The 21,914-nt window shown below is 35.9% G+C and overlaps 1 protein-coding gene across 39 annotated transcripts in view; it reads left to right on the top strand.

The window, feature by feature from the left end:
• Rims2 (regulating synaptic membrane exocytosis 2) overlaps positions 1–21,914 on the top strand; it is a 472,086-nt gene that overhangs the window by 82,634 nt on the left and 367,538 nt on the right. For 25 of the 39 annotated variants that reach the window (XM_028879262.2, XM_028879266.2, XM_028879270.2 and 22 more), the window contains 2 exons: positions 3,810–4,020; positions 12,968–12,979. In XM_028879262.2, the coding sequence (XP_028735095.1) occupies positions 3,810–4,020; positions 12,968–12,979 (223 nt within the window). The remainder of the gene's footprint in view (positions 1–3,809; positions 4,021–12,967; positions 12,980–21,914) is intronic. The other 14 variants (XM_028879269.2, XM_028879271.2, XM_028879263.1 and 11 more) reach the window with 1 other exon arrangement.

Genomic DNA, 21,914 nt, shown 5'->3' on the forward strand with positions numbered 1-21,914 from the left:
ATATTTGTAAATTTTATAAAATCTTCTATATTGTTTTGTGTTTCATATCTTATAACCCAAACACACATTTTGATGTGGTTCTGGTTTTCTTAAGTTTGCTGAGACTTGTTTTGTAGTTAACTATGTGGATTATCTTGGAGTGTTGTAGTGTATGCTCTTGAGATGAATGTGTATTCTGCTATTTTGGGATAGAAAATAATTTATTTTTGTCCCATTATATCTAAAGTGCACTTCAAGATCTTTATTTCTGTATTGATTTTTCTGTTTATATGCTCTATAAATTGTCGATAGCGAGCTAATGGACCCATCAGTCTTTTTACTGTTTCACTAGTAATCTAGTGTTTGCCTTCTGTATTTTGCTGCTTCAGTGTTGGGTGTATACATATTTAGAATTCATATATGTTCTTGATGAATTTATTATAACAGAAGAACTTTGTATCTTTTTACAGTTTTTGATATAGTATTTTATTTTTATCAGATGTAAGGTAACCCTCTTTGCTTTGTGTGTCTCTGCTTGTGTGGAATATCTCCTCAGTCCTACTTTAATCTGTGTGTCCTCAGTGGTGAAGTGGGTCTTATAGGCAGCCTACAGTTGAGTTTTGTGTTTTCCTTGGAAAGAAATCTTTCATTTATTTTGACAAGAGGACATTATCTATTATACACAAGATACTTACTGGTAGATGAGGAGTGGTTATTGTGACTTAATTTTATTCTAGTTGTTTTGTACATTTTCCCCCTTTAATTTTTAAATTGGCATACACAATAACATGTTTTCTTATGATGTTTTTATTCAGACCTAGTTTTGTCTAGTTGTCTTTAGAGTTTTTACTTTGGTTTCTGGCTATTTGATGAGAGGGTATGAGAGAGAGGGAGGGGTGGAGTGGAGGAATGAATGAGAAATTGGGGTTTATTTTATAAGGGCTTCTCTGAGGTGTGTTTTGTCTTAGTGTTTTTTTTGTTATTTTTGTAAAATTCCTTGTCCTCATCTCTTTAATTGCTTTTTTTTTCCTGGAGTTTTATTTCACCCACCACATTGACAGTGAGGTCATTGCTGTTTTTCTGACCTCTCTTATCCTCTATCAGTTTCATTTTGGACAGTTTTTATCAACTCATTTTCTATACATTACTATACAGTCTTCTCAGGAAGGAATTCTTTATCTTTGATAGCATAATTTTCCTTCTAGAATTTCCATCCAATTCTTTATTTCATTATTACAATTTTCTGTTCTAATTCCCCATTTCTTTGTAAATGATTCCACCTTTTTTATGTATTTTTTATTTTAATAATTTTAAACATTTTAATTAAGATATAATTATATCATTCTTTTTTTCTCCCTCTTATTTCTCCTATGTTCCCTCCCAAATGTGCTTATTCCCAAATCCATGTCATCTTTGAGTTTATTTGTTATGTTTCTTGTAGTGGATTATTTATTTGTTGTTTTCATCTCTTGGTGCTGTATCTTTGAATTGTATTTGTACCTGGACATGGAATACCCTTGCCGACAGGCTGTTGGTGCTGAGAATTTAAACCTCAAAGAAATCACGAATTTAGATAAGTTTGGATTTTGATGTAGCCATCATTGTCTTTAGTGCAACATAGGCCCAAAACTCTTCCAAGCACGTGAGCGGCTTCTGCATTCCCTTTTAATGGATGTCGGTGTGCTGGAAGTTGCCATCCTTACACATACTCCCCATATAAAGGCTGCATAGGTCACTCCCATACACTGGAGTCTTTGGAAGTAGTCAGCTTCTGATGCTTATTTCTTTATGATTGCATCTCAGGGAAATGGGTGTGCTCTATGATGGTTCCCTCCTTCCAGTTTTGACAGGTCCTAGTCACCATGTGAGTTCTTGGTCTGTCTTACCTATGGAAACAAGTATGCCTTGATCTCCAATTCTGTATCCAGTTTTGGGGCAGGAGTTTCCTCCCATGTCCCAGTGATAAAAGATGTTTTGTTTGTGTTTGGGTATTTTCTGCACTGTGGAGAAAGGATTTCTTCAATCCTTGTCTGTAGCTATAATGGCTCTTTGCCTTCATCTTAAGTGACAGAGCTTACTTTTCTTGCTTGTGGTTTAAAGAAAGCTTTTACTATTTTAGCAAAATCAGGAAATCATGTCTGTACCTCAGCAGCCACAATTTACCTTTTAATGTCTGCACATATGCACTCCCCCCAAAGCAGGGCTGTGTTTCTTGGCTGTGTTTTCAAGTCTTCCAGAGTACTTGTGGAGGGAGGGCTGTGGGAAAGTACTCTGCGTCTTGATCTTTAGCTGTTTGCAGCTGTCATGTTAGATGAGTCTTGCCATTTCACTATTTGTTAAAATTTTAACTGACCTCTGCCTAGAGCTGTAGCTTCGTAGATACAGTATTTACCTAGAATGTGTGAAGCTTTAGTTTCAGTCTCCACAACCACATACAACAGATGTGGTTGTGTGTGCCTCTAATCCTAGCAATGGACACCTGAAGCTGGAGATCAGAAGTCCACGTCATCTTTGATACATAGAAAGTTCGAAGCCATCCTTGGATATATGAGCTGCTATCTCAAAAATCAGCAAACAAATAAACAACTCCTCAAATAATAAAGATTTCCCTTTACCTGTCTGTATGGTACTACTTCCTTCTCCTATGTTATTGCCAGAGATGGAACAATTAGACTTGGTGTACTTTGGAATTTAGATTGTTTGCCTGATAACTTCCCTTCTGATGGGCTTAAAATAAGTTATGGTTTTGTAGATTGTCAGCTTTAGGATTGGAGTGATACCATTTTTAGTTTTCTAAATCTTTAAAAAAATTTCTTTTTGGTGGCTTTTGAGACAGGGTTTCTGTGTGTGATAGTCCTGGCTTTCCTGAAACTCACTTTGTAGACCAGGCTGGCCTCAAACTCACTGAGATCCGCCTGCCTCTGCCTCCCGAGTGCTGGGATTAAAGGGGTGCGCCACTGTGCCAGCACTCCCGGAGGTTTTCTAAATCTTAAGTTAATTATAGTTATGAAGCATTAAAATAGAAAATAGAAAAATTTGTAATGATACAACTTTCCAATTGTCCCTTTCTTAACTTAGTTTTTTTTTTATTCATTTTATTTGTATTTATTTATGTGTGTGTTTCTACATGTTAGTATGAGCAAGTCTGTGTGTTCACAGAGGTCACAAGAGGGTGTCAGAGCTCCTGGGACATTGTGAACCACCCAATGTGGGACCTGGGAACCCAATGTGGTCCCGGAGTAACAAGTGCTCTTAGCTGCCGAGATAGCTCCCCGGCTCCAGTATTTTAATTTTCAAGTATACCTGGCTTTACTTTTCTTTTTTCTTTCTTTCTTTTTTTTTTTTTTTGCATAACTCCATTTGTCAGGCTGAGAATGTGTCACAGTCACAGTGTTTTCTTTTTATAGCTGAGTTGTGTTCTGACAGGTGAACAGATGCATTTATCTCTCTGTGGAGAGTCTAGTTCACTTTAGTTCAGACTGTGTCTCTGCTTTTAAGACACTAGGTTATGGCTTCTCTGTGGAGGTAAAATTGTCTTCCTGTATTTCTGAGGCTAAACTGTTGAAAAATAGTAGTAGGTAGAAGTTTAGTTTAATATTCAAGGAAGTGTTCCACAAACATAATTTTATAATTAATATGTTTATCAAAGATAGAACTAATTTCAACACTTTTATGTTGCAATATGCCATTCAAGCAAGATATTCTATAGTTCATAAAATTAAAATTTATACTCCTTTAATCTCATCCTGTATATTCTAATTATAAAATAGATTGTGATTTTCTTTGATCATCAGAAAACCAATTTTGAAAACCCTTTTTCTTTCCTGCAGAAAACTGCATCAACAGTTTGAAATGTATAAGGAACAAGTCAAGAAGATGGGAGAAGAATCGCAGCAGCAGCAAGAACAGAAGGGCGACGCCCCAACCTGTGGCATCTGCCACAAGACGAAGTTTGCTGACGGATGCGGCCATAACTGTTCTTATTGCCAAACGAAGTTCTGCGCTCGGTGTGGGGGTCGAGTGTCATTACGCTCAAACAAGGTACAGGACAACATATGATTGTTTTCTAATAGTCAAGCTTGTTGTGAATAAAGTGGAATAGATACCTGAAATTACGAAGAACACACCCTGTTGTTCTCATCTTTTACTGAATGTGAAAGGTGGTCTTCACTGTTTCAAGTCAGCTTGTGATGTTGGGTAGAATCCTAGGGCCTTTGACTTTCGAACATAGTGAAGACATTTAGAGATTAATTGATATGTCCTTTGTTGTGGATAATGAAAACTCTGATCCAGAGAGACTAAGATTGACTTTTATAGCCACTGATTACTATCAGAACTCTGATAGAGAGTTCTCTATTATTGGAACACTTTCACAGACTTTGTAGATTATTTGTCTTCCCTGGTCACTGGAAACAAGACCATTCCAGCTCTGAGATCTTTTCTTCGTTTTGTAGAATTTACAGATCTATTTTTTCATATTTATTCTAGGCGTTATCTACACTTTATCTGCTTTAGTGAATATGTAAAGGTTACTCAGAATACTTTGTCAAATTCGCAAAAGCAGTATTACAAATGCTCTGCTGAGTTCTTTGAATTCCCTTACTAATTAATATCTTATCATCAAACTAATTACTTAGATAGTTTTTACATACAGACAAATCTGTACATACATTATTTGGAATAATTGTGGGAATTAGTTCTTCTGTGTGATTTTATGTCTTTATTTTCTTATTGTTTGTTTCTCTCAATGTTTTGTTTGCCCAGAACCAATCCTTTATTTCTCCTACTGCTTCCTCTTGGCTTGATGATAGTTTGTGCATATGTATGTGTATACGTACACATATTATATTGCTATAATTTTGAGTAAAAGTGATACAAGCAGAAATCCTTAGTCTTAGAAGAAATGTATTCAGTCTTTCAATATTAGGTATAATGTTACCTATAATTTTTCATAGGTGCCATCAATTACAAATTTGCTAAGAATTTTTTTTTGTAAGATCTTCAATAGGAGTTGGACCTTCCCAATGCCTTTTGCCTTCTATTGAGATTATTCCCCCCCCCCCCCCCGCTTATTTAAGATGATGAAGTATATTGACTGATTTTTGACTGTTGAACCAACCCTGTTTTTCTTGGAATAAAATCCAGTTAGTTATGATAGATAACTCATTTCATTATTAATGAGTTTGATTTGCAAATCTCTTTCCTTGATTTTGGAATTAGCATCACACTGGCCTAATGGAAAAGATTATAAAGTGTTTTACTCTCTTAAATGTCATAGGAGAGTTTGTATAGAACTGATAATCTATTTTTTTATGTCTTATCCACATGCAGAGCAGTTGAGTTGTCTCATTGGTGCCATCCAGTGACACAAGTCCTTTTTTAATTATTAAACATACTTGTTAGTTTTGATATGTTAAGGTATCTGGGGAGGTGTTAAAGCACACTTTTAATGTTTTATTTGATTTAGGAGGTTTTTTTGTGTGTATGAGTAAGTTTTCATAATTATATCTTTTAAGGAATTTGTCCAGTTTCACATAATTAAATTTATTGATGAAAAATCTTCGTAATATTTCACTATTTTTTAATATGCATATACTCAGTGGTGATGCTGCATCATTCCTTATTTTGGTAATTAGTGTCTTTTTTCTGTTGAATTTGATCACATATTTGATAATTTTATTGACCTAAAAATCAATTTGTTTTATTGAGTTTTCTCTATTGCTAAATTATGCTTTCATCCTTATTATTTTTCCTATTTCCTTTGGTTGAATTTTGTGTTTCTTAAAGGGAAAGTGAAGTTTTAGTACCTTTCTCTGATATAGGGATCACATGCTCCTAATTTCTTTCAAGTACTTTTAGTTGCTTCCCTCGATTTCCAATTTAATATTTTTCATTTTCTTTAAATTAAAAATACTCTCAAACTTTCCTCTCAGCCTCTGAGTCTTTTTCTCATTGATTCTGTCTCCAGGCTCTTCCTAAGCTTCCTCTCACTGTCCTGTTTTATGAAAATTCTTGAACAGTAGTCCTGGGTTTATTATTGCGCTTATCTCCTTGTCTATCTTTCACTGACATTGTCCTTTGTTGCCTTATATTAATTACCTTTAAAACACAACGTTAACATTAGTTGAGGTTTCATACATGCATATATGTATTTGGATTGTATTTTCCCCTCTCCTCCAGCTCTTTCCAGATCCTCCTCCATTTCCCTCCCAACTTTATTCTCTCCCTTTTCCTCTTTCTCATTCTTTCAAATAGCCTACTGAGTCTGTGTTGCCCATATGCACATAGATGTGAGGCCATCCGATGGACCATGGTATAGTACAAGGGGACATACCCTAAAAAAGGCTTTCTCTTTCCTAACAGCCACCAACTGTCCACAACTCCTCAGAAGAGGTAGGGCTTCTGGGCCCTTCCCTACTTCCCGCTGGAGTAGTTCCTAGACTGATCTTGTGCAGGGCTTGTACAAACAACCACAGCTGCAATGAGTTCATGAATGTCTTGTCATGTACAGAAGATACTGTTTCCTCCAGCCCTCCCAAACCTTTGGCTCTTACACTCTTAAAACTTTCACTTCCTCAGAGTTCTCTGAGGCTGGGGAGAAAGTGTGTGAGTAGTTATCACTGTTATGGCTGAGCACTCCAGAGACACTTACTCTCTGTTTTCTGACCATTTGTGAGTCTATGCTTCAACTGCTATCCATTGCACAACATCTGATATCAAGTGTCTGAAAAGACCTTCTCGTCAGATATGGAGGAACATTGTTTAATCTGAGCTACTAGGAAGGCAGGATGATTGTAAATTCGAATCTAGTGTGGGTTACATGTCTCAATTAAAGTAAAACAGGACTGTAGACATAGTTCAGTGATAGAGCAGTTGCCTAGCATGTGTGATTTCTAATCCCAGAACAGCAAACCAAATAGCAGAGAGTCTTCCATGTTTTTATGCTTTTTGTTCAGGTAGGAGGGAAAAATCTGATCCTTGCTACTCAGTGTAGACTAGAAACAGAAGTATCTGATGACATCTGATCATAGCTTAATTGTTTGCTAATACATATCTCCATTTCTTTTTTTTTTTTTTTTTTTTTTTTTTTTTTCTAATGGCTGGAGAGACAGCCGTGGGTGCTGGGAACCGAACTCTTATATTTTTGGTTGTGAGCCTAGCCTTTAACGGCTGAGCCATCTCTCCAGCCCACATATCTCCATTTCTAATATATGGTAGGTACCCTTTTACTACAGAAGTCTTAAGCACAGTAAACTGTTAGACTACTCTGTGGTGGCATTGTGTTCCCCAAAATATTGTGCACCCTAATAAACTTTATCTGGGGTCAGAGACAGAACAGCCACTAGATACAAAGGCTAGAAAATGGTGGCACTCATACCTTTAATCCTAGCACTCCAGAGGTAGAAAGAAATCCCTCTGGATCTCTGTGAGTTCAAGGCCACATTGGAAGCGGGCAGGCATGGTGACACACGCCTTTAATCCCAAGAAGTGAGCCTTTAATCCCAGGGAATGATGGCAAAAACAGAAAGATATATAAGGTGTGAAGACCAGAAACTAGAAGCATTTGTCTGGTTAAGCTTTTAGGTGTTGAGCAGCACAGTTCAGCTGAGAGCCATTTGGATATGAGGACACAGAGGCTTCCAGTCTGAGGAAACAAGATCAGCTGAGAAGTTGGCCAGGTGAGGTTAGCTGTGGCTTGTTCTGTCTCTCTGATCTTCTAGTTTCACCCCAATACCTGGCCTCAGGTTTGATCTTATTAATAAGAACTTTTAAAGATTCATGCTACACTACTCCTTGAACATATGTTGTACTGTGAACAACTTTAAATCTCTATGTTTTAACTTAGCTGCATGAGCAGTTTCATTGAAGAAGGAAGGAGCCAGAGGCAGGACACTTCACGATTCTCTCTTCTTGATTTCTATCTGAGGGTGATGTCAGGAAGTAAAAGACTAAAAAGCAATTTAGATTTTTTAGTTCAGGGAAGACTACCCTGGGTTTCTATATTATAACTTCTAAATTTTCTTTCAAGTGAGAGAGCTGTAATATGAACATCTTAATTTATATAGGAAGGCATTCATTTGAATGGAATGGGGAAAGCATCCACATTATAAGGTCCAACTTATGTTTTCAAATTTGGTCTTGTAAATACCCAGCTGCCTCATGTCATAGAAGGTTTTGCTCTCAATAGTTGCTCAATGCATTTCTTTGACTTATTTAAAGTCAGTGAAATATTGTTAGACTATCCTTATAGAGAATACAAATATTTTATATCTCAATATGAAGTTATTAAAATTCTTGTAATCTTCTAAGAGAATACAAGAAAATAACTGTTTGCTTGGTTTTGAGGCTCTTTCATGTGGAGCCACGCTTTGCAGTTACCTATGTCTCCTGGTACACTGAAGACAGAACAAAAGACATGCTAGTCACATGGAGATGCCAATATAAGATACACTGCACCATTCTGCTTTCTATTTTTCTCTTTAATGGTATTTCTGTAACAAGTAAAAATTCCATAGGATTATAGGCAAATGAAGAGATGAGGAAACATTATTTTGTAACATTTAAATTGTGGAAGACATTGAATAAGACATTAAGAGTAATTTATAATAAGGAATATTTTAAACTTTACTTTTTTTTTTTTTTTTTTTTTCAGATAGGGTTTCTCTGTGTAGCCCTGGCGGTCCTGGAACTCGCTCTGTAGATCAGGGTGGATTTGAACTTGGAGATCTGCCTGCCTCTGCCTCTCGAGTGCTGGAATTAAAGGCATGTGCCACCATGCCCGACAATAAGGATTATTTTTACGCTTCAAAATATGACAGCTTTAACTTATTTCTTTTGTCTTTTGGTCGAAAAAATTGATTGCCATGTGTTTAATTTCCATCTGCTTGATTAATCTAACTTTGAAAAAATTTCAGAATTATATTGTTTAGCTTAAATAGACCACTTCAAATGGGACATTTCATCTTATAGAAATAATCTGGAAAATAAAGCAATTAATCTAAATGACCTTTAAGGTTTTTTTCTGGGTTTAATATCTTATGACATCAGTTTCTACTAACTTACTCTTATAATTCTTGAAATATCTGATAAATGTACTTCTGATAAATGAAGTAAAGCTAAGTATTTCTACTGCTTAAATAATCTAAAAACTAATTAAGAAGCTTCATTAATCCTCATTATATGTGTATATATAGTGACTTAGGCTTTTTTTTTTTAACCATTCTCTTATATATTATAATGAAGGTATTGAAGCTAGTACTATTTTAGAAAACTGGTTAATTGAAATTTGAGGAATGGAAAAGCAAATTTATATGATTATATAAACATAATCTTTGGTGTAATTCTAGCCATCCATGGTTTGTAGAATCAAATTTTGGAAAGAAGTTGAATTTCCAGATAACACATAATGACAGTCATTAAGTTAAAAAATGAAAGTTAGGTTTGGATGAGGGCTTGATAGTGGGTGCTGATTTGCCCACAGGATGCACAGTCGACATGTTCCTTATAGTGAATGAACTAAGTAGTGTCAAGATTTGATAAACACATATTTAATCACATCAGTTTATAACATATCTAAAAATGTGTCATAAACACTTAAACTTTAATGCTAAATTGAAAATGTATGAGAGGTACATAATCTAGTTTATTTTGGAGAAGAGAAAAACTAGTGGATGCAGGGCAAGTTATGATCATATCTGCATTTGAAACGTACATCTGCTATCTGCTTGCTCTTCAACTCTTGGAGAATTTGAACTCTTCAGTTTCTAATGTTCTAATCTGTAGCTAAGATGAGCTGCTTATCAGTAGCTATGGCAAACCTCATGTTAGGAAACATTATTTAGAGTATATCGGGAAGAGTGTAATGACAACCTCAGTGCCTTCTAATAATAATGGAGACTATCTAATAGTTTAAGACTCAGTAAAGTAAGTTAATTTCAAATATTATTAGCCCCACACAATGAACAATGAAATCACATTTTAAAGAAATCCTTATTTTTAACTTGTTTTAAATTCAAGTAGTTAAGATCCACAAAAGAACTATGACATTGTAGTCTTTCGAAATGCTATTTTTATAATTCTTCTTCCATAAATGTCTTGGAATACCACTAGATTTTACTTATTGTAGACTAGACTTCCTGTATCCTTTCTGCTACTGGAATAATCCTCAGATTTCCTTCTGAAATTTTTACCTTTTTCAAAAGTATCACTACATGTTGTCACCTAGACCAGAAAGCCAGACCTCAGATTTCTTCCCTTTATCACTTTCTCCACAAGTTTTAAAAGTTGAATAGTTTTGTTTCTACAGACTCTCATGTAATTCTATTCTCTTAACAGGTCTGTGTGCTCTAGTCTTCGATTCTCAGACACACACACTGCCATAGTGATTCCTCATGGTGTAAAGAACCTCCCTGTCTGTCTCCTGACTAACTTAGGAGCACTCCACCCAGTCCTCTGTGTCCCAGACCAGCCACACCACAGAATGCTCTTTAGTCATCTTCATCTGTGTCTGCTGTGCCCTGGCTCGTCCTTCTACAGCAGTCAGAAATAGTCTCCTCTCTAGACCTCACTCTCAAATCCTTACCTCCTTGATGAACAGTTACTTGTTTTTGTCAACATAAGCACCACCTCCTTCATGATCCTTCTTTGGGGATTCTGTGTGAATCAACCACTTACTCCTTTGTGGTACACTGGATTATACAGATCTCTAATCTAGTATTCTCAAATTTCATTGTTAATTGATTGCTTCTCTTTAATTCACTTGGACTACTCAGTGCATGTTTCGCTGTACTTAGTATGTAAAGGTCAGTGTATTAACTGTTGAGTGAATGACGGGAAGGAAAATACTGGTCTACATATCATAGACATGTGTTTTGGGATATATATCATCACCGTCATTTTTCAAACATTTAATTTTAATTTATTTTTAATAATAACTTTTCTTTATCCTAAAGAATTTTATATGTTTATACAATGAATCTTGATCATGTATCTATTTCCATCCTCTCTGCCTCCCCTCAAATGCCCCAGACCTTCTCAAAAATTGAAGTGTGGGGCTGCCTGCTGGTGTAGAGGAAATGTACTAGTGGGCGCACAGTATAAAAAAAAGATTCTTCCTCCCCATCTGTGAGATTGTCGGCATCCATATGGTTTTCCAAATACTCTTTCTTTAGGCTAGATTCTTCTCCCCTATTTCCTCCACACTCCTGCCCTCTACCTGCAGTATTCCACCTCTCTGCTTTCATTTCACTATCAGTTACTGTTTCCTATCCCTATTGTATCCCCTACCCCAACACCTCTTTCTAGTTTTTTGGTTTCTTCATGTGCTTCAAGTTAAACACACAAAAGTTTTGAGGCTAGGACCTGCGAAAAACTAAACAGAGAAACCCTGTCTCGAAAAACAAAACAAACAAACAAAAATGTGTTTCCTAGTCAATTTGCATTTCTTCTTTTGAGAATTTTCTATTCAGTACCATAACCTTTTTTTTTAAGGGAGGTTATTTATGTTTTTAATGTTTAGTCTTTATTTTTTAGTTCTTTGTATATTCTAGACACTAATCATGTCAGATGAATGGCTGGCAAAGATTTCTCCCATTCTAGGGGCTGTCTGGTCACTCACTTCACACTTTTCTTTGATGCACAGAAACTTTTTAGTGTCATGTGTTTCCATTTGTTGATTGTTGGTCTTATTTCCTGTGCTATTGAAATCTTATTCATAAAATCCCTTCCTGTGCCTGTAAGTTGATGCATTTCCTGCTTTTTCTTTTAGCAGTTTCAGAGTATCAGTTCTTACGTTGAGGTGCTTGATCCATTGGAGTTGAGTTTTGTACAGGGTGAGAGATAAAAATCTAGTCTCTCTCTTTTTTTTTTTTTTTTTTTTAAAAAAAAAAAAACACATTGAAGACAAGTTTGACCAGCACCATTTGTTGAAGGCGCTGTCTTTTCTGCAGTGGATAGTTTGGGCATCTTTAAAAAAATATCAGGTAATTATAGTTGCATTCTATTGAACTCTGTAGACAAGAGACAATATATTTGATAAAGCTCTTTCCTGCAAGAAAACTGTTTTCTTGAAGATGACAATTCAAACTAATGTAAAGGTCAAGCGTACAGTCAGAGTTTATTTATTTATTTAAAGAGGCCAGGCCTGTGAGAATACTATGGTGAAATGAAAGTGGGGCCTTTCAGTTGATTAGAAAAGGCCGCATGCAGGAGAAAATGATGGTAGGTTAACCACAGAGAGCAGGAAACCCAGCAAGGTCGAGGGAGACTTTGATCTTTTTGACGGTATATAGGAGGAAATAAAGACTGTATTTAGGGAGGGTTTTGAGGGGAAGCTAAGGTTCTCTTGACTGTGTTTCTTCTTTGCTTTGTTTGCATTTCAGATATTGAGACTATGACCTGCAATTGCTAATAATAATAATAATAATATTTTATCTTTAATGAGTTATATAATTTTTCTTTTCATTTGCGTAAAATTTAGAAGAAATCTAAATTAATAGAAATAATTTGTGAAGCAAATATACATATTTCATGTAATACTTCATTTTGTCTACTTTTGATAGTAGTTTAATTGAGCAACAATGCAATGTTTTATCATTTTTATATATAAAGGCTTTATTTCTAAATCTTTTTCTGTTTTCTTTTCTGAGTTCAGTATTTAGTTAAGGCTTAATTGTGAAAAGGGCACTTTCCCTTTTCTGATATTTGGGTATTTAATTGCTCTTATGCAAATTATTTTGTTTCTATCTCAATATATTTAATGTTTGGAATGCTTTTTACTTGAATTTAATGAAATAAATGGGAAAATTTCCCTCTTAATTTAAAGTTGCGTTTTTAGAATTCAGTAAAAGTGGAAACATTTTTTCTGTACTTTTTTACTAAGAAACTCTTAAAAGCTGCTCTTACTAAGAATGGAATTAATTATTTCTTTTTTTTTTTTGTTTTGTCTTTTCTGTCTTTTTAAACTTGCTTTCGTGGATATTCACACCAGGAGGACAAAGTGGTTAGAGATTTTTCTTTCTGTCTAATATACTTTTTCTTATTGTTATTATAAATTTAATTTTATAACTACATTTAATTTTATCCTTCTAAGTATTTTGGTAGTTATATTGCATGAAAGTTGCTAAACATTATAACATACTTATGCATGCTGATTTTACTGAAAAAAAAAACAACTTTCATTTCATTGTATTAGAGATGAAAATATTAATTTTTTTATAGAGGCCTGAATTTTTATAATTTAATACTTTTGTTAGTATCTCATATCATTCTCCATTATGATAAGCCTTCCTTTACCTTACAATGTTTTCCTAAACTCACTGTTATATTATTCAGGTTTTTTAAAGTTTCCAACTTAATATCTAAAGTTAATGCCTGCAATAGTAATTACAATGCTATAAAAATGGGTTTACTGAAATGATTATCTTGTAGTTTATCATAAATATTTAATATATTTCTGTTTTTCACAAAAATTTGTTTCATGAGTTAGTAAAATACACCCTAGGTTTTGATAGTTTGATATCTGTCCAGGAATGTCTATTTGCATTTAGATCTGCCCTCAAGACTGATTACTCTGCATATAATGACAAAGATCTTTCTATTGTGGTAGCTTTTCATGAGTCAAACTCAGCCTTGAGCCTGTTCAGATTTCCCCATTGCAAATGACACACATTCAAAGTAGTTGAAGACTTCTGTGTAGTACCATTTTTTTTTTTTTTTTTAAAAAAAACCACCTGGAATTTTTCGCTTCCTTTCAAAGTCTTCAGTTACTCTGTTGGGGACAGTGCATTTTGTGGCAAATACTGAATATGAATTTGGAATGAAATCTCTGAGTAGAAGAAGGGACATTTTAATTCTTTCCCCTTTTAAAATCCTTAGGAATCCTAACACTTTTAGAGGCTGTTTTGAAGATTAATGGGTTAATTAATGCACAAACTATTCATCATCCTTGATTTGGGCATGGTTCTTCAGAGAACGTATGAGCTTTATTCACATTCACCTTCTACCATAGCTTCCCTACAGACAGACAATCCATGTAGTTCATGACCTTTAGAATCTCTGGCAACTTAATGTGTCTGGAGTTAAAATAGGGCGCATAATGGTCTGCTATCTTTTTTCCTTTTATATCATGGCTCCTACTTCCAGAAATTGGAAATTTAATGATGGAAACTTAGCTTCTATGTGCTGACAAGATTTCATAATTATCAGTCTATCATTTAAGTTAAGGGATGACCAGAAGAAAATATATTTGTATGGATTTGGAACATGCAAATGAATCTGGACAGGCCTCTGTTTCTCTAACACAGTAGGTTGTATTCACAAGTAACGATTGAAGTTTGAGAAAGGTTTTACTGATAAATTGATGATTACATTTAATTTTAAATTAATTTAAAATTTAAAAACCACGTGTAGCTAATGGATAAAGCAACTAACCTTGATAGAAAATATTATCTATTCAACCCCTACGAGAATACACAAGACCTCATACTTTATTAGCAGGGTATGAATACTAGCAGTGGACATTCAAGCATTACAGTTTGTAATGTGTGTGTGTATATGTGTGTGTGTGTGTGTGTGTGTTTGTATATATATATGTATATATACACACACATATACATACACATATGCATAAATGTGTATGTATATATGTCAATGACAGTATTGTATGAAGGCAAGGATGATGATGGACAAAGGTCATCCTCCTGAAGGGTAGACTCAGGAACCCGAGTGGCAGTGGTGAAAGTCCTCCTTGGATGACTGACTTGGGGTTGCTAGATAGGGTGGCCAAGGGGGGAAGCAGTTGCTCTTCTGTGGGCGCTGCTGTGTACGGTGGACACTTGTCACTCTGCATTGCTGGCCCTCCGTTTTGAATGCAGTTGTTACTAAAGCCACATTTTCCTTGCTGCTTATTAAATCTTTTCACATAGGTCAGTGGTTCACAGTCATTCACACATCATGACGAGATTTGCTTTCCTTCAAAGATCTTGGTTTTGGAGGTTTTATTTTTAATTAATTAGTTAGCTAAGACTTTAGAATTGCCTCCTTTAGGGAAGAGACAACTATGTTACATGTAAAATATGTTTGAAAGGCTGAGTAGTTGAAAGAATACACTGATGTAGACACTGCTTAGTAGGGTACCAACAGATATTTTCAATTTTCTTTTCTCTTGCAGTCTCCTTTTAGACAGAGTGAAAACCCACAACATTTTCTTAGCTCTCCTTGAAATGGAAAATGGCTGTCAATGCAGTTCTAGTAAATGAAATTAGAAGAAAATTTCTAAATTTGTCTGGCAAGTCATGATACTAAAGCCCTGCCTTTTCATGCTAATAGGATATCTTGACATGGCTTGTCATTTGTTAAGATGAAAGGAAGCCCAAGTCTTCGAGTCACGAGGATGTATTAGCACCAATATTCTCTCAGTACAGAACCACTCAGTTTCTCCGCCTGGCTCTCCTGATTGTAGGTTAGATAGTGCAGAGGTGGCTTTTGGTGTGCTGGAAAGGAAGTGGCTGAGAGCTGCTCACTTCCAGAAGCCAGCAGCCTCCGAACTGTTGGGCGGGGGTAGGGCAGTGATGCACTCCAGTCTGCAACTGGAGGCCTTGAAGCTCCTTCAGCACTTTGTTAAAATAGATTCTCCTGGTCCAAACTATGTGACCCACCAGAGTTTTATCAACCTGAGATGTGGTCAACTTGGATCTCTAAGCATAACTGTGCCTTAGCTCTAGCCACCCACAATATCTGACAGTGAACACGCAGGGATTCCATAGGGACTGTGTCTATAGAGAGGATGTGCTGTCTTAACTTCTGTCCAAAGTTCATTTTTATCTATTTATCACAATAGACTTCACAGAGTTGTTTGTGCAGCTCTAACAAATGCCAGCACATTTTCTTCAAGTTAGACGTAAGCTTCCTTAGTTGACAATGGCACCAGTTGAGGCTGATGTTACTTTAATCAGGTAGTGTTAGATTTACTGTGATGCTGAAAAAGCAGGGAAACGGCCAACAAAAAGTAAGATAATGCTCAGGGAGATACACATGACACAGAGTCCATAAAACTCCAGGACTTGTTGACTTGATTGAATACATGCTATTGGTGGAGGGACTGCGATACAGGAAAGGTATTCTTTGCTGCTAGGCATGTAATTGCCGTGGCATATGACACCATCCATGAATGGGATTTTACCTTAGCATCTGTTTTATCTCCTGTGGTTCCACTTTTAATTTTTTTTTTGCCTTTGTTTGTATTTGTACACGTCTGTGCTTCTGTGAACTTATACAAACATGTGCATATGTGAGCATGTGTATGTAGAGGCCAGAGGTTGATGTTAGTGTCTTCGTATTCTTTTCACTTTATTGTTTTTGAGATAGAGTATCTCGTTGAACCTGTATCTTGACATTTCAACTAGACAGCCCACCCCGGCCTGTCTCTGCCTCACTGGAGCTGGGGTTACAGGAGCAGGCTGCTGTACCTGACTGGTTTCTGGGGATTCTTAACTCAGGCTTCACGCCGAGTAGGAAGCCCTTTCTGACTAAGCTGTTTCTCCTGCCTCTACTTACTTACTTTCTTTCTTTCTTTTCCTTTCTTTCTTTCTTTCTTTCTTTCCTTCTTTCTTTCTTTCTTTCTTTCTTTCTTTCTTTCTTTCTTTCTTTCTTTCTTTCTTTCTGTCTCTCTCTCTCTCTCTCTCTCTCTCTCTCTCTCTCTCTCTTTCCTTTCTTTTTTTTTTTGTTTTTTTGTTTTTGTTTTTTGAGACAGGGTTTCTCTGTGTAGTTTTGGTACCTGTCCTGGATCTCACTCTTTAGACCAGGCTGGCCTCGAACTCACAGAGATCCACTTGGCTCTGCCTCCCGAGTGCTGGGATAAATGGTGTGCACCACCACTGCCCAGCAAGTCCTCTTCTAGTGTAGTTATAAACTAGTTAGTTTGCCTCTGATGTTAAATGTTACTACTAAAATTTATTTCAGATGAATATACTAGGAGTTTTTAAATATTTGCTATATTTTTGCTTCTAACATATACTTGCTTAATAAAGGCAATTTAAAATTTTTATTAAAATGAAAAATTTAAGAATATTTTGTTTACCACATCAAAACATTTTAATATCAAAGTGTATATTTTTCCAGTTGCATACCTTATAGATAGTCATAAGAATGTATTTTTGAAAAAAATTCTAAGCAGAATTAAATATATTAAATAATTTTCTGGGGCTGGAGAGATGGCTCAGCGGTTAAGAGCACTGACTGCTCTTCCAGAGGTCCTGAGTTCAATTCCCAGCAACCACAAGGTGGCTCACAACCATCTGTAATGAGATCTGGTGCCCTCTTCTGGCCTGCTGTCATATATGCTGTATACATAATAAAAAAATAAAATCTTTAAAAAAAATAATTTTCTGATAATTATTAAAAATATGTATTTCTATTATTAACATTCTTAAGCATTGCACCTGTTTTAATTAGTACTTTTACAGTCTTTTTATTCAAATTAGCAAACACGTTGTTGTTGTACCCATGTGCTAATTGATGAACATAAACACTTGAGAACATCAGATACATTTTTGTAACTGAGAACTCTATTGTTTATGTTTAAAATATATCACATTAACTTTAAATTCTAAAGGTACAGGCAGGAAGATTGAATTTATTGTATTTATGTGCACATTGGGAAGTGTAAATATGCAATATGTCAGTAATGTTTCCTAGAAGCTGTTGACTACCAGGTCATCGGAGATTACAGAACACTGTTTGACTGTCTCCCTTCAAGTACCTCAGTTGTCTTTATTTTATATAAAAAGATAGAATGTCAAATAGGTTCAATAATTTTCTCAAGGTCCCACAGCTAATAGTCAGATTTGCCATGATTTATCTCAGAAATTCCCTGATGGCCATTTGCCTATTGATTGTGTCACATTCAGTGTAGGAGCTTTGAAAAAGAAATTGTACACACTTCTTTGTCCATTGGACCAGCTGAGCCAGAATATCCAAAGGTGGTTCTGAGAATTGTTCTTTCCTTTTTAGTAGTTACTGAGGTGATTCTAATGTGTAGGTGGGTTGAGATACCTGTTTTCTCTGACTATAAGTCCTGCTTTTCTCTCACTGTTAACAAATTCAGAAGCCCATATGTCACAGATTCTAGATTTCCAAATATAGAAAGAACATGAAGAGTAAAACTATGTAGAGGTAACTTACGTGTTAAGCCATTAGCAAGAAACTATTCATAATATATACTCTGCCCTGGCTTAGATTGAATTGCCTCATTTTGTTTCTTAATTTAGCATGTATTAGAAATGATTAATTTAAGTAGGTATTATTTCATATTAACATAGAAAGCTAATATTCTGCCAGTGCTTGGGGGATGCAGATTTTAATTTATTGGAATAGTCACTGCTAAGGCTGTGAGGCAGTTATTGAGAATGAGGAAGGACATACATCTTTAATATGCCATGTAAGAGTTTCTAATGCATTTTCTCATGAAACAGTTTTACAAATGGTGATTAAATAGAATATTAGTACGAATTACTCCATGAGATGGGCAGACTTATTCTAAATGCCTGCTGTCTTCTTGGCTGTCTCTTGGTGGGGAAGACATGAATGCTGTAGTAGTCAAGGCCTGGCTCTCCGAACTTTCTCTAGAAAAGGACTTGCAGTCTACTGAACTATGCTCAGAATATGGTACACTTTAGCTCAATGTAGGATGGTTATGAATGGGAACTTGATGTGTGTCTGTTAAAGAAGGAGCTGAGATGGTAGTCCAGGCGTTGATTTTAAACTATGCTTTTTATTCAATATTTTAAGTTATTTGAAAAAATTTTATACTTCCTTACATATTTTTAGTATAACAGCTAATATTTTCATCATGTTATATAGTTTCAGATTAAATTTTCTAGCATTATCAGTATTGACATTTATAGGAAGAGTATTGTATTTGTAAAAAACATAACCAGAAAATTTGAATAGCTTAGGAGTTTGATGAGTTCCATAAGTGTCAAAAACTAAATGCAGATTTTGTTCCTGCTGATAATTTTCCTTCTTTGTTTCTGAAAATGAACATTATATTTTCTCCACATTTTTATTTTTCTTTTGAGAATTTCATATATTGCTTTCATGCATTTTGATCATATTCTTCCTCCAGCACTCCTGCATCTCCCATTCCTTCTCAAGTACATGTCCTCTTTACTTAAACACACACACACACACACACACACACACACACACACACACACACACGGAGTCTACTGAGTCTAGTTAGTTTTGCCCATATGCACACGAGTATAGGGTTGACCTGTAGGACACGGGCCGTGTGTCAGGGCCTTCATCCCTAAAGTAAAGCTCGCTTCCCTATTCAGGAGCTCTAGCTCCTCAGCGGGCGGCTTTGTGAGCCATCCCTCAGCCATGCTGGAGTGTGGTCGGCGTGATCCTGTGCAGGTCGTGTGCAGGCAGCTGCAGCTGTGGAAAGCTCCCAGGTGCACCATCCCGCTCTTGTCCAGAAGACACTTCCAGTGTTGCCACCCCTCTACCCCATGGTCCCTGAACTGGGGACGTACAAGTTGTGTCACATCTGTCCCAGTGGGGGATGTGCACGCCACAGTCGGGTGTTCTCTGCACTTTGATCAGTTGTAGTTGGAGCTTCTTTGAGGAGACGTGAGAGCTGTACCAATTTATACTTGTAAGGATAAGCAGAATAGGAGTAGTAGATTCTCCTCTAGGGTTCTTTGCTAGGTTTTCAGAACTAGATATGAGTTACCTCCTATTAAATGGGCTTTATTCCAATCAGATAGCTTTTGGTTACCCCCAATATGTTAAGTCCACATTACATTGGTCATTATTGCAGTTCACAGCATTTACAGATGAGCAAGACTGTTGATAACTGTTTTTACCTGACAACTACATAGCTCCTTCTGACACTCTGGAGATTAGTTATCAGGAAGGAAGCTTCTAGGTCAGTACCAGCTCAAAGTTCTGTGACCAAAAATGTATGGTGTCTTTAGCAATAGAACAAGTGAATAGAAAAAAAAAAGAAAATAGAAGAACTTACCCTTAAGCTCTGTCAGTCACCCAAGAGCAATGACAATAGCCTGAACTGTCTCTGCGCCACCTCACTAACAACTCAGAGGTAGGATCGCGTGCCTGTCACAGGCCTTTTTGTTTGATGCTCTCTGACTTCTGGGGACAGCATTATCCCTCATATTCCTCCACAGTATTTCTTTCACATATAATAATGTTTTTGGTAGTTATTTCCTAGACATCCAAAGAGAATATACTGGTATATATATTGTCAAAGAAACATCTGTTTATAGTTAGCCACAACAAAATATGTATAATTTGAAATGAGACATTCAAATAGTTCCAGTGACTGGATTGAGCTAAATTATAATTATAATTAATACACAATTTATTAAAGTAACAAGTAAAAATTGTAATTGAAATTATTAAATTTAATAAATTTTACTAGAAACTCATTTCTTAAGGAAAAGGGTAGATTGATTATCAAAGTTGTTTATAAATCTATTCATAAATGTTGATAAAATAAACCTTGATAAAATTTAACAGAAGTTCTCTTTTGTTTTAATAGATTCTTTTGCTGAGGAAAGTTTTCTCAATAATAAGAGCATTTGAATTGAAGTTCAGTTGTAACCATCCACTCAATTCTTTGAATCTGTCACAAGTCATGTGACAAGCGTGGTGCCCTGTCATCAAAACTTACATTGTATATCAGTTGGCTACTAATTTAGGTTTTCCCTCAATTTTCTGAAAGCAAAGAACCTAAAACATTAGCCTTGTAAAATTTATTACTGAGTTAGTGATTCATTCTGTCAGTTTCTGGGAGTTATACCAAAAAAGGCATTACTGATAATTATCAAATGACTATTCTTATTTTTCTTTGACTTAGAAATACCTTGTTGAAGCCAATAGCCTAGGAAGGATTTGGAAAATGTTAATTTTAGTATTCTGCCAATTACAATTTATACTATGAAATCATTTTTGCATTCTCATATACCGAGTTATTTTTAATATCTCAGAACTGCCTATCTTGCTTTCAGTTTGTAGAAAAATGGAACACGTTAGTGAATAGGCAAAGATAATCTAGTTGTCAAACCTAATCAACCAAATGAAAATGGGTTGATGAAAGTCTCATGTTGCTGTCCAATTAAATAAATGTTCATGTTCTTCCTTTGCTGTGTATATGTGTATTATATGCATGTTTACGTGTGCTTGCCTGTCAGTGTACATGTGGAGGCCAGAGGTTGCTGTCTGTGACCTGCTGTCTCATGGTCCACTGCCATCCCTTCTTACTATGATGGACCATGTCCCTTGTAGATGCATTTCTAAACAGTCTTATTAAATAAGAAGCACAGAGCCAAATACAGGGGTGAGAGCCCCAGAGATCAGAGCAATAGGAATAGCCACCAGCTAACCTTAGCTCACCAAGCTTCTTCCTGTCTAACCTGCACCTTTTTTGCCTTGCTGTTCTGCCCTCTCATTGGCTCTTAGCCCAGCCACCTCACTTCCTTGTCACTGCCTATCTGTACAGACCTCCAGGTCTCTATGGTTGGTACTGGGATTAAAGGTGTGTGTCACCATGCTTGGCTGTGTCCTTGAACACAAAGAAAACTCTGCCTGCCATGTGGTCAGATTATGGGCGTGTGCTACCACCGCCTGACTTTTGTTTATGGCTGGCTATCTATGTCCTCTGATCTCCAGGCAAACTTTATTTATTAACATACAAATAAAATATCACCACATTTCAGCACAAATAAAATATCACCATAGTCCCTTAAACTGTACACACTATGACCAGCTGCCTCGTGGTCCATTGCCATTCTTTCCCACTGTGATGGACTGTGTCCCTTAAACTATAAGTAAACCATTTCTCTCCTAAGTTGTCTTCTTAGATATTTGATCATATTGGTGATAAACTAATACAGTGATCCTTATGTAAGTTG

This window comes from Peromyscus leucopus, chromosome 20 (genome assembly GCF_004664715.2).
Source record: "Peromyscus leucopus breed LL Stock chromosome 20, UCI_PerLeu_2.1, whole genome shotgun sequence".
NCBI classification, from domain to species: Eukaryota; Metazoa; Chordata; class Mammalia; order Rodentia; family Cricetidae; genus Peromyscus; species Peromyscus leucopus.